Genomic DNA, 12,982 nt, shown 5'->3' on the forward strand with positions numbered 1-12,982 from the left:
GAATAATTATTGTGTATGTTGTTTTCATATTATAACCTTAAACTTATCAATACAATTTGGTATAAGATTATGACTCAAAATCGAACCATAGGGAAACTCATTTGATGTTTAAACTCCGAAAGTATCTTTGTCGGGAAATTAAAGATCGTGCAAAGTTAGAAACAACACAGTGCGACATGACTGCACGATTGTGCGAAACAAAACTACAGCAGTGGTAAATTATACAGAAGAGCAGACAGGACAAACATATCATTAAAACTGATCTTTGGTAGTACTCATTAAATGACTCTTTATTGGTCATTGCAGAATTGAAAAAATATATAAGCTATAACCTAAAATATTTCCTCATTGTTTAGACTTCGCTCATCGGAAGCAACAATTGTCAGTGTTAATATTAACTTGTATAATGCGGAAAGTACCAAATATTCTTTTTCGGTGCAAATAACAAAAGTAAATGGATCGGTTTAAATTAATGTTGGTGTTTCAAATCGGTGTTTTTGGAATTATCGTGCTTAAATGCCCTGAAGTAGAAGGTAAACAACATTTCTATGTAAACGTTCGTAGTCCTCTGTTTTAAGTTATACTTAAAGATGAAAGCTGATCAAGTCTATGGAATGCAATAAGAGGAAATGTCACGAATTTTATATTAACTTATCAAGTCGATAAGTACTGTATTTAAGTATTTAACCTTACTTTCGAGTTGATGTTTATGGGGGGGGGGGGTAAAAAAAATCTGACAACTAGAATCCACTGTCTAATTACGAGCATCGGAAGGAAACTTTGATACATGTAATTTTAAATGCATCGTACAATCCCCTGTAGCTTTTTTTTTATATTTGTAAAAACTCTATCCCTCTGATTTTCTCTTTTTGGATTTTAGGATTGAAAATTGATTTTTTTTAAATAGAAGTTTTATAATTTTATGTTTGAGTTCTGTTTTGAAAAGGAAGTACGTGTAAATGAAACGTGTTTCAGGAACTAAATACTAGAAATTTCCTCATATGAAGCCTAATGATTATAACAATTTCCTTGTATGAAAGCAATTTAAAGTATTTTTAGCAAATACTATATTTTCATACACAAGCATTATGGCACAATTTATGAGGGCAATTACACAATCATTGATTTTGCTTTGGTTTTTACCACGTATCCAATTTTTAAAAAATTACTTAAATAACATAATTTACAAAGTCTTCCATAACCTAAATGTATACTTAGTCTAACATTTTTTTTATCCATACCATTGTAAATGTTGTTTTCAATGATAATAAAAGAGAAGCAAAATAAGATAACGTGAGAATTTGCCTTTCTTTAATTCGATTATCATTGTTTGCACAGATTACGATAAAAAAAAAGTATGAGAGACAAATCAAAAAATAAAATAAAATATCTTTATTTCTCCCTAGTACTAGTACAACTGAAATGAAATGTAAATACAATTATTGCTATTTAAAGGGTACATGTATATGTGGCGTATTTTTAGTGAATAACAATTATAAGATCTGATTATTTGCTTCATTACTTTATTTAGAGATAGGACTTTCACATTAATTACGCTGTATACGTCAATCGCATAACAAAGATACAAGAAATACAAAAAAAAAATATATTTTATTTTATTTTTAACGTGCCGGTAAAAAAATACAAAAGATTTGAATAACCCTGCCTCAAATGGGTCACGTGACATACATCTTTGTCTATCAACAACAATGACGAGAAAAAGGGTAGACCGTAATAAGTTTGACAGATTTGGCAAGGAAAGACAAAAAAGAGACAGACTGACAAGGATAGCAACAAAGAAAAGATTGTCATCACAGACCATGTAGATTGATGTAATAGGAATTTCAGCCGAATTAAACTTAAGTTTCTATCATAAGTTGTAGGGGTTTTGCAAGTCAGGTTCGTGCTCCATGTGTTCCGTGTCTTTACTTTATGAATTACAAAACACACAAGAATTTTCGTTTAGAGGAATTTTTTAATAAAGAATAAATAAACACTCTCAGTACATGTACATGTATCCCTCAGGAAGAGGGATATTTACTCAGTTTACCGTGTCGATGATGCTAAAATCATGTTTCATCTTTATTACAGATAATTAACAATTTATATCGTTCTACAATAATGAATATCTGAATTAATAGTTGTCGAGTATCATCTGATTAAGAATTATCTGATATACGACTAAAAACGCGATTCTAATTTGTAAACAAACTGTTCTTCCCTCGTATTTCCAACGCTGGGTTTTCCCGCACTTATGCGCAATAGCATTATAAATGGCGAATCACATTAATATTCATCAGACGTGTAGCAAAGTTTAGAGATAAATAAAAATATTAGACAGTTTAACGAGTCTAGAATTTTTTGAAACGTGTGATTATAAGAAGCATAATATATATTTTTACTCAAACTCATGTAAAAATTTTTACTCCAAATACGCCACATATACCTTTAAGCACGGATATTACAATAAATGTAATTCATAAATATGGTTAAGTAATCATTATGTAAAATCAAGTTCGTTATCATAGTGTACATGTACATGATTCCAGGTCAATGCCGGCTCTTTCCGAATTCCACCCAAGTATGCATGTGCCACTGTGAAGATAACTGCAGACAGAGCTGTCAGACATGTGACTTAGGCTGGAGTGGATCAAAATGGCTCAATTGTCAAAAAGGTTACAAATTGATATAGTTTACAGATAAAAAAAAATATTCATCTGATATTTTTTTTTTGGTAATTTCGAGAAATGATCTTGTTATTACGAGAAAAGATCTATTTAAAATGGCATGTTTCATTGTTCTTCTCTCGTTATGTAAATGTATGAACTACTGCGATGTCCATAATTATAAACATACTAACCATAATCATCGATTAAAAGCATACACAAAATTTAATATAAAATCGGACCAAGCACTTTTAAAAAAAATTTCGAAGAAGGAGCAAAGCAGATTGATTAATACAATTGAACTATTTATTATTAAGAAGGATGCATGTAATTTGTTTTTAAACTCCAAAATGTTAACAAATCAATTATTCCTAATATACATATAGTTTGTGTATAAAACACAATTCGGGTAAATCCTGTATATCCATGATTGAAACTATGTAGTCATTTAAGTCATCTACCAAATAGAATTAAATATTGTGTTTTTACGACTAGGACTTCCTGGTATTTACTGCGGAGTGGGATTATAATATTTAAGATGAAAAGTAGAATTGCATGAAGTTTTTTTCATTTATTCCTATAAGATAAAATGTCAAATCCGATCATTTTGAAATGTTATTTAAAAATTATTCAAAATTGAATCAATGTTACTGAAAAGAAAAAGGTAACGTTGAAAGGGTGAACCAGTCGTCTCGGAGGTCTTTTCAGAAACGCACCATTTTATATAAAATAATCTTTTCTCGTTATAACGAGATCTTTTCTAGTAATTACGAGATAAAAAAAACTCGTAATAACGAGATGAAAAAATTTCGTAATAACGAGATATGTTCTCGTTATTACGAGATCTTTTCCCGTAATAAGGAGAAAATTAACTCGTAATAGCGAGATCTTTTCTCGTAATTACAAGATAAAAATATTTTTAATGTGACCCTATTCGTCTTTTGTAATATATTTATAATACAGTGGACTTGAGCTATTATAAAAATAAGGCACCTTATGAAAGTATGTGTACATGCATTTACAAAATTTATACTATACATGTACATGTATATATTTCTACACTGTGTCTGCGATATTTGGATATTTTGAACCATTACTCCGAAGCTCTTCACTAACTATAATTTTTTTTTTTATGATTCAACTTTCAAAACATTGTTTGAAAAGATTGTTATTTTAATTAAGTATCAATTCATTAAATTAATAAAACTGCAACATTTGCAATTTCCAATGCATTATACACTTTCATAGCAATTTTTAATTGTATTTGGCATAATATTTTGATAAATTTCTTTTCCAGAAAACATAATGTTAGGGAGACCGACAATTCAAGAGAATTCTTACGCTAGCTTATTTAATTCCAAAAAAGCAGTTGACGGTAGCATAGAGACCTTCAGTAAAGTACAGGAGAGGGAACATAGTGTGTGGTGGAGAGTTCGCCTGAAAAGATACCAAACCATCACCGATATCAACATAACGATGGACACAGGTATATTACGTTCAACTATCTGAGTCGATGCTTTACAATGGCAGCATTGTGCCATATTTTACCTAAGTTTTTTAATGATGTTTAGAAATGTATGCAGATCGTTGCAAATGTGATGAACGAAGTAAGTATAAGAGACTTTGCCGTTTTTGTGTTTGTAGTTAGCGGTGCTCAGTACATGGTGTATGTCACGGACGAGTCGCTAGTGAATAACAACTTCTCCCTCTGTGCCTCAAAGGGAGCATCTACCAGGAATTTTGTGTTAAGTTGTTCGCGGCCATTAACAGGCAAAATAATAGAAATCCACGCACCCCCGCACATTCCCCTGAAGATTTATGAAGTCAGTTTAATGTGTAAGTATTAATGTATTCAATAAGTATCATTACACGAACTTAATAAATATAACCGACGTTGTTCGTTATAATTTGATGCAAAAAATTAAGGGTATCAAAGGTATTTATGGCGAACGGCTGGCTGAATTGTTTCAAGTCGATGTTTTGAATGCGGATGCAAACCATGCTTGTTTATGACGCACTAAACAGATCTTTGCATCAACGAGAAAACCATTAATGTATTTTATTTTGCATTTTATTATATTTTTTTCTGCTCGTTTTGGTTTTTTTTTTAAATCTACGACCCTGATTGACACATCAATTTAAAATCAAAACGTAAATACATGTATCAAATCATTATTTCCAGATAGTATATGTAGAATAGCTGCATGAGCTTACATTCTAATGTTTTTTTAAATCCTATAATATTATTTATAAACTCAATCATAATGATTTCCGAAAGCTCATTGATTTCATACTAAAACTAATCTATATTATACATAATTATAATAATTTACAAGTTTTATTCCAAAAAACTTGTCAAAATAATAATTTTCAAAAAAAATATGAATCTTAATATAGGTTTGGCGTATCTCGTGTACTGCAATGTACCTTAATACATGTATTAAAGCTACATGTAATCTGTAATATTAATCAATCATTGTAGCGTGTGCCTTCGGTACCTATGGAAAAGACTGCAATCGTCTCTGTCCCAGCGAGTGCCATAATACTTGTAACAAAGACAGCGGACAATGCGATCAGTGCCCGGTGGGCTTCACGGGTGAATTTTGTAATGTGACGTGTTCCAAATTCTGCGGAGCCAATGGGTGCGACAAAATAAACGGACAATGTTTCCAATGTAATAGTGGACTTTGGAGCCAAGACTGTACTAGGTTTTGCCCTAAGGGCTGTAATTCATGTCAAAGAGAAACAGGGCACTGTAGAGATTGTTATTCCGGATATATTTATAATGGTACAACATGTGTGCAATGCCCAGCTAGGTTTCATGGGGAATCGTGCACCTTGTCTTGTGGATTGAATTGTGAAGCCGGTCTTTGTGATCATGAAAATGGTCGATGCATTGACTGTAAGCATGGATATTTCGGAGACTATTGCCATGAAAACTGTTCAGAAAAATGTCTGAATTTTTCTTGCTCTGCTACAACAGGGCATTGTTCACATTGCGAGATTGGGCACCATGGTGAACAATGTACTCGATGCGACAGGGAATATTTTGGAGAAGGATGTAAGAGCACATGCAATTATTGCAAATTAAAAGTATGTAACAATGTCAATGGCACATGCTTTGAATGCGAGAAAGGTAAATACGGCTCTTTCTGTAACCAGACGTGTTCTTCGCAATGCGCAAACAGGACATGTCACAGAAATGGAGAATGTGTATCCTGTAGAAATGGAAGATATGGTTTACAATGTGAACTACTTTGTCCGCCCATAAAATGTTCAGCTTGTGACAAGGAAAGCGGAGTTTGTTTGGAATGTCATTTAGGGCGGTACGGCAGTGAATGTACAGAATATTGTCCGTCTGAATGCCGTAATGGGTGTCTTATCAATAACGGAAGCTGTGAAAACAAAGCTGTGACCACTTTTCCATCTAAAATCAGCGATACTCCAAAGTTCAAAAATGGTAAGATGTGTTGATATTTATTTCTAAAGCAAAGAGTCGCTGTGACATGTTGCAGATTTTTTTTTATCAAAAAGTAAATGCCACAAACATCTGTTTTTATTACAGGGATGCAAAACTTTTTGATATTGGCAGGAACCACAATTTTAATTGTATTTTCCATAGTATTCCTCACAAAAATTTGTAAAATGCAGAAAGAAAGGTAACAAATACATAGAATACCGGCAAGTGAATAATGTTATATATGGTATATAATTCATAATACAAATGCAATTACACCAAGATCGATCGAACTGGAAATAAACTTAATATATTGTTTTCATTTTAAAGAACAGATTAATTGCTTATGCCCTAAAAAGAATCTGAATACTTTATACAAAAAATGATTGTCAGTTTTGTAAAGTCAACATACTTTTGTAGACAAATATCAACGCGAGCCTCAACCCACTACAGGGGGGTATCCTCAATAATTGAGAACTCTTCAGTCAATCGTTATCACTCCCTCATTGAAGAAAACCCGTATGAAAACGTCACCATGGAAAACCAGACGATAGAAGCATCGGACTATGCAAACGAAGGCGCATGCGCTACCACCACCGACGACCTAATAGATAAACATGTGTTTGCAGAAAAACCTTTTAAAAAGTACGGCAGATTTGTGTCTTTTGACGACGAGGCTCCAAGACGACAGGAAAGTCGAGATTCCGCGAGCTCTACTCCCTATGAATCCATTGTTATAAAAGATGACTCCATGTCAGTGTCCTTTACTAAGTATTGACTGCAGATAAGCTTGATTTGTTTAAGAGTCAGAATTACAAAAAGTTAAGATATTTATTGTACATGATTTTTTATTTCATAAGATAAAAACATACAAAATCAAATAGAAAACTATTTAAAATAATATCATTGTTTTGATAATTTCATTGATGGTATATATGTATGTTGTGTAAAAAAAACATGGAACAGTTTTCATTGAATTTTGATAACAAATAATTAAAAATGAGTTCAAGAAATGTTTATCTCTAAATAATTATATACACCCATCTCCATGTACGAAAGTTCTCATTTAACGATTGGAATCTAGGGTGTTCATCTACCTCTGATGATCTGAAAGGAAAGTTGGTTAAATGGTGTGTATTTTATATATACGGAGTTATAACAAACGCGAGTTAGTTTTGCACTGCAATTACAGGAATTATGGTAAATTTCACAACTATTAAAATATAAAAACTATGTGGACTAAGTATTGGCCATCCATCTTCCCTCTTTTTGTCACCTGTTGCGGTGCAAAATTTTGCAGTTATAACAGAGGGCTTACCTAATAAGCTTAAATTACATGCAAGTTAATCAACAATATTAAGTATATACATGAATATTATTACTTTGTATCTGCAATGACCTTTAGAGATTACTCATACATGAAGGTACGTGTAAATTATGTCATTCTTTTTTGTTTTTATTGGTTGGTTGAATGACCTCAAAAGATTGGTCATCATCGATATCCCTTCTACTAGCCTCCCCGAGTTTTTTCAAAAGCGTCTCTTCCAAGATATGTCGTCTTTTGTTGTGACTTCCAAATCCGGCATCCTTGAAGCAGATTTTTGCAATGACAATCAGAGTGATGCCGATCAGCGTTGCATTTAACCCCAGAATAAACAGCGGATCACGTGGGATGTACGTCATAAATATGTATGATAAAACCACATAGAACACTCCCTGACAAAGGGAGAGAAGTCCGAGTAGAGCCAGGAAAGCAGATGGGCGATGTACAACATCGGTAATGACTGTGTAGTGCATGTATTGTAATTTGTGTCGGGCTCGAACATCGGGTTCGGCGTACTGTTTATCTGTCGGTTCTGAATAAAGATTTGAAAGTCTCGGACGTGCTTTTTGTCCCCGCGGCTTTGTGGTGCAATTGGACCCACACCACACCCTGTACACAGCACCACACTGGTGTCAGAAGTGCGTTTTAATCATACTGTAAGTTTTGTCGGAATTTGTGCGAGATTAGGTCACTTCAATTGTAGGAATTGATCTGCGTTGGTTCTGACCACGTGCATGCATCCAGGGGTAGTGTGAATCCGCTCCTCTGTTCTTTGCGTGCTTTCTTGTATATTAAACTTGTTATCAGATTGTGAGAATCCGCATCTGTATTTTTTAATTTTTTTTGGTGCTTTTCTTTTTATTTCTTGGGATCATTATTTTTGATCTCGCACCCCCCCCCCCCCCCCTCCAACAGCAACTTTACATTATTGTTAGGGGTCATTTCTCGATTTTGTGATTTTAGGATAAGATAGATCAAGTGGGAATATTTTCATTAATGAGCTTGTCAAGTATCACAAAATATCTGGACAAAAACCCACTCCAAGTTCCTCCCAGTCCCATTACCAAGTTGCCTGTACTGGTGTCTGATAGCTTAGGAAATTGTTTAAGAGTACATCACAACAGTAGAATTCCCCTTCAATTCTTCACATATTCAGGGGCTACATCTGCAGTGGCTATCGATAGAGCAATACCTGAACTTGAAAAGCTGTCAAGGGGTAGCAAGCCTTTAGTAGTGTATGTTTGGTTAGGTGTTTGTGATATTACAAAGAAAATACACAGGGGCCCTGGTCACAGACAGAGGCAAATTGAATTGAGGTATAATTCTTTAGGTGCAGCAACGACCAACATTTTAGAACAGTTTGATAGGATAAAACATTTTGTCATTTCAAAACAAGGTTTTCTAAAATTCATTACTATTCCAGTGTACTCTGCAAAACTGTACAATACCTATTTAGGGCACACCAATCCTGAAAACTTTGAGACTACAGACAAGTTTTTGATTGAGGAAATAAATGGTCTTAACCAGCGAATTTATGATCTTAATCAGTCATTAGGTCGTAATACTCTTCAGTTTCACCTTGATATTGTAAAAGTCAGAGGTCGTGGAAGACAGTCTTTTAATTATAACCTCTTGAAAGACGGAATTCATCCTGATAGCCAATTATCTGAAAAGTGGTTAAGGCGATTAGAATTAGACATAGTGAATGAGTGCTGGTCTGATGCAACACCAGATGTGCTAACATTGAATGTTGACCCACAGGAACTACTGACTTTATAAAATTAATATCAACAATTATGTCAGAAAGCGACAACATACTTGACAACACTATTACTGCTACAACAGATACTGATGACTTCAATAATCCTTGTTTAGTCATTCCTTCAGTTGAACAAAGTACTGTCATGGTTTTAGAAAAAGTTGACAGGAGCTTAGGTAGCCTCACCCTCAACTTAGAGGAAGCAACAAAATTGATGTTAAGTAAGCAGGATTCAGCTTTAGATAGACAAATGCAATTGGTGATGAACAATGAGAGGCTGTTATCTGCTACGATAGACAAACAATTAAACATTATAAAGAATCAAGAGCAACTTCTGTCTGAATCGATAGAGAGTCAAAAAGAGATGGTTAGGAGACAAGAAAAACTTTTCTCGGACATGACTGAAGGGCTCACACAGGTCCTGGAGCGTTCACTTAGTCGAGGGGACAGCCCCAGACAGGTACACGCATACCAGGACCACAAAACAGAAATGTTGAACAGTCAAGGGGACAGCCCCAGACTGTACCAACATGACGAGGAAGGAAAGCGACAACACAATGCTGCAGAATGGCTTGGGTTTTCAACACCCCATAGAAATACAAACACCAATTGTCATAGCTCATCATATTCAGGTCAAGCTTTGCAGAGAAACCACCAGACAAGTAATGGCTTCAGACAACCTACCTCGACTCCCATACCTGGACCAAGCAACAAACCATTCCAGCCATTGCTAGATACAATAAACCAGTTCGAGTCTGGCCGAAGCCTAGGATCTATGAGCACAAGAAATGATTATATGCCAAGGCAAAAGTTACCAGTATTTGATGGGAGTGGAGACTGGGAAGGATTCCTTCTTCCTTTCAATAGAGCAGCACAGAGATATGAATGGGGAGATGAAGAACGCCTTGACCGATTCATAGAATGCTTGAGAGGCCAAGCATCAAAATACCTATGCAGCCTACCAAAATCTGTTCAGAATGACTACCCAAAGTTATTAAAACTTATGTCAGATAGATTCAACCGAAAGGATCCACCTGCTACTGCAAGAAAACGACTAGAGGAAGTAAGACAGAAGGGAGAATCTGATGATGAGTTTGCCGAGACTGTGCGGCGTTTGGTTTCGCAAGCTTTTCCCTCTGTAAGCATTGAACTCCAAGAGGAAATAGCTGCAGAATCCTTCTTAAAGGGTTATAAAAATGCTAAGATTGGATATGAAGCGTTAAACAAAATGCCGAAAACTATATCTGAAGCCTTAGATGTTGTTATACAGTTACAAAACAACTTCAGAGCTACAATAGGTCGTGAAAATGTTCAATTCCAGCGCCATTCTAGAAGAGTATCCTGGCAAGAGGACCTCTGTAACATTGACAGTGAGGAAGGTAGTTCTTGTGAGAATGTGCGATCAGTGGCATCCCCTGAAGCAAAGGAGAAAACACTAAAGGAGGCAATTCAGGAATTAAAGGCCTTGATAGAGCACAGAACAGCAGAAATGAAATCATCTCAAAGGTCTTCATCCCCCAGAAGAGGTTGTTTTAAGTGTGGAGAATATAACCATTTTCAAAGAGATTGTCCAACATCTCCATTACAATCTCCTAGAAAAAGCGAATTCAATGAGAAGGACACCTCAAAGAAACTTTTTAAGATTGGAAGTGAAAATGGGAAAACAATTAGAGTACCAGTGCAAATAAATGGGGAGCAGACTCTAGCAGTGATTGATACTGGAGCTGAAGTAACTGTCTTATCAGAAGACTTTGTGAGAAACAGAAGCTTAGAGTATTCTGGTGGTAACAAAACAACAACACTGTTAAATGCAGAAGGTGGCAATAAGATGTCTGCAGTTACTGATGTCGGAGTAAGAGTTGATCTGGGAAGGTCATCCATTGATTGGAAGGTCTGCATTGCACCCATACGTGATGAGGTGTTGATCGGGATAGATTTGTTGATGGCCCTTGATGCTGTTGTTTTGACAAGACAAGGTGATTTGTTGGTTAGGGGTGAACTCGTAATTGGAAATGTGGATTCACCAAACAAAATGCATGTAGCAAGAGTTAGCATTGAAAAAGATACCACTCTGCCCCCAATGAGTGAGACAATACTAAGTGGATGTGTTGATAAACCCGATCAACAACTAGTGGGAGTACTTGATCCAGCATCTTTGAAAAATGGTGCTCACACTGGATCCGTACTAGTAAAAATGAATGATCGAATACCTGTTCGAATCCTTAAAGGACAGGTGACACAAAATCATTTTCTTCTAAAAACATTTTCTTTCATAAATATAAATCAGTTTATAACAATTTTTCCATTTGACTAGCATCAGATAAGAACACACAACTCAATTAAGTGTGCTGAAAATCCCAGCTGCAACAGATCTCCGAGTTTTGCCGATCTTTAATGAGATAAAAAACCCCTGTGCCGTTATTCGTCAAAGATGACATAGTCAGCTATCGGCTACATAGTAAACAGAGCAATGGCCGAGGATTTATTTACACGTACAGGATAGTGTATTTGTGTTGCAAATAATGATTTCGAAATAAAGCACTATCAGATTAAAGTGAATTATTAAAAGCATATTTTATTGAATAGCGTAGTGTATGAACCCTCTCCTGGAAACAAAGTAGTAAGATTATAGAATGTACAAGATTACATGTTGTATTATTGGTTAATGGAGTTTTTGAGAAATTTTGTGTACATAAGATAGTGGTAATCGAAATTGAAAAAAAGTAATTAAATTAGAATGAATCTGAAGATTCTGTGATTGATAATCATTTATAGCAGATTATCATCCTGTCAGCCAGACAAGCAACCACTTGTTCAGATTGTCAGTATTCAGTACAGTTTGAAATATATTGTTTGAATATGCATACTAATCCAATCTTGCAGATCCAAATCATTGATTTGAATAAGTTGATATTAATCTAAATATGTTTTTTCTTAAAAAAAAACTCAACTGGGAGCACGAAGGGTTAGAATTTTATTATATCGCATATAAATCCTTTTTTGTGTTCTATTTGTATCAATTGGTGTTGCTGTAAAAAAATAATTCATTGTCCATCTGAATCTTATGTCAATATATAAGAAGTCATCAGTGTGCATAACAGCTCGTTTTGGGTAGTTTTTTTTTTTTTTTTAGGTTTGATCAATAGAGAATAAATTATACACAACTCAGAAGTACTACCAACAATGATATTCATAAACTATTAAAAGAAAGGTCAAATTACATTTGGATAAAATCCAAGGAGTCTGAGATTAACACGTTTTTAAAACCTGAATACTATGTTAAATCAAAGTACTGAAGTGCTGACGGGAGTTGATTTTATCGATTATCATTTATTTTAAAATCAGCGATATGTGATTTAGCATGGCAAGTAGTATCAGTAATCGAACTATTTCTGAGAAATTGTATGGATCCAGGCAAGATTGAACTCTAGTTTTGTTCAACCAAACGCTCGACTATCTCCGTTTATCTCCGACGTCACAAGCAAGAGAGACTCTCTGTTTTGTCGGATATTAACGGAGACAGCCGAGCGTCTGGTTGAACAAGACTAGTACATTGAAGTCTAGCGTATGAATGCATGCATACGACTTCAAAAAATATCTAAACTGTTTGTACCATTTAAAATCTTACAATTTTCATGGTATTAATAAATAGGTTTTCTTGAAAAACAATGCTTTGGAATACATTGCATCGAATTTTATCGATTATTTTCAAGAACTGTTGTCAGCGGTATTGATTTGTGCTTAGGTTCAAACACTGTTTCACTTTCGGTTTGCCC

General features: G+C 34.7%; 1 protein-coding gene across 1 annotated transcript; it reads left to right on the forward strand.

Moving 5' to 3' along the window:
- Positions 1 to 371: 371 nt before the first annotated feature.
- Positions 372 to 7,904, forward strand: LOC105324322 (uncharacterized). Its single transcript, XM_034458101.2, has 7 exons — positions 372 to 533; positions 2,550 to 2,675; positions 3,964 to 4,152; positions 4,311 to 4,502; positions 5,149 to 6,126; positions 6,232 to 6,325; positions 6,544 to 7,904. Exons 1-7 carry the CDS (start codon positions 455 to 457, stop codon positions 6,899 to 6,901), a joined length of 2,016 nt encoding a protein of 671 aa, XP_034313992.2. The 5' UTR covers positions 372 to 454; the 3' UTR covers positions 6,902 to 7,904.
- The last annotated feature ends 5,078 nt before the right edge of the window (positions 7,905 to 12,982 follow it).

Source organism: Magallana gigas, chromosome 7 (assembly GCF_963853765.1).
Source record: "Magallana gigas chromosome 7, xbMagGiga1.1, whole genome shotgun sequence".
Taxonomy (NCBI): Eukaryota; Metazoa; Mollusca; class Bivalvia; order Ostreida; family Ostreidae; genus Magallana; species Magallana gigas.

Bases quoted from the DNA above. Each gene is read 5' to 3' on its own strand.
- LOC105324322 (XM_034458101.2), top strand. From the start codon at position 455: ATGGATCGGTTTAAATTAATGTTGGTGTTTCAAATCGGTGTTTTTGGA. The intron at 4,503-5,148 runs GTAAGTATTAAT...CAATCATTGTAG, and splicing joins TTATGAAGTCAGTTTAATGT to CGTGTGCCTTCGGTACCTAT. The intron at 6,326-6,543 runs GTAACAAATACA...ATACTTTTGTAG, and splicing joins TGTAAAATGCAGAAAGAAAG to ACAAATATCAACGCGAGCCT.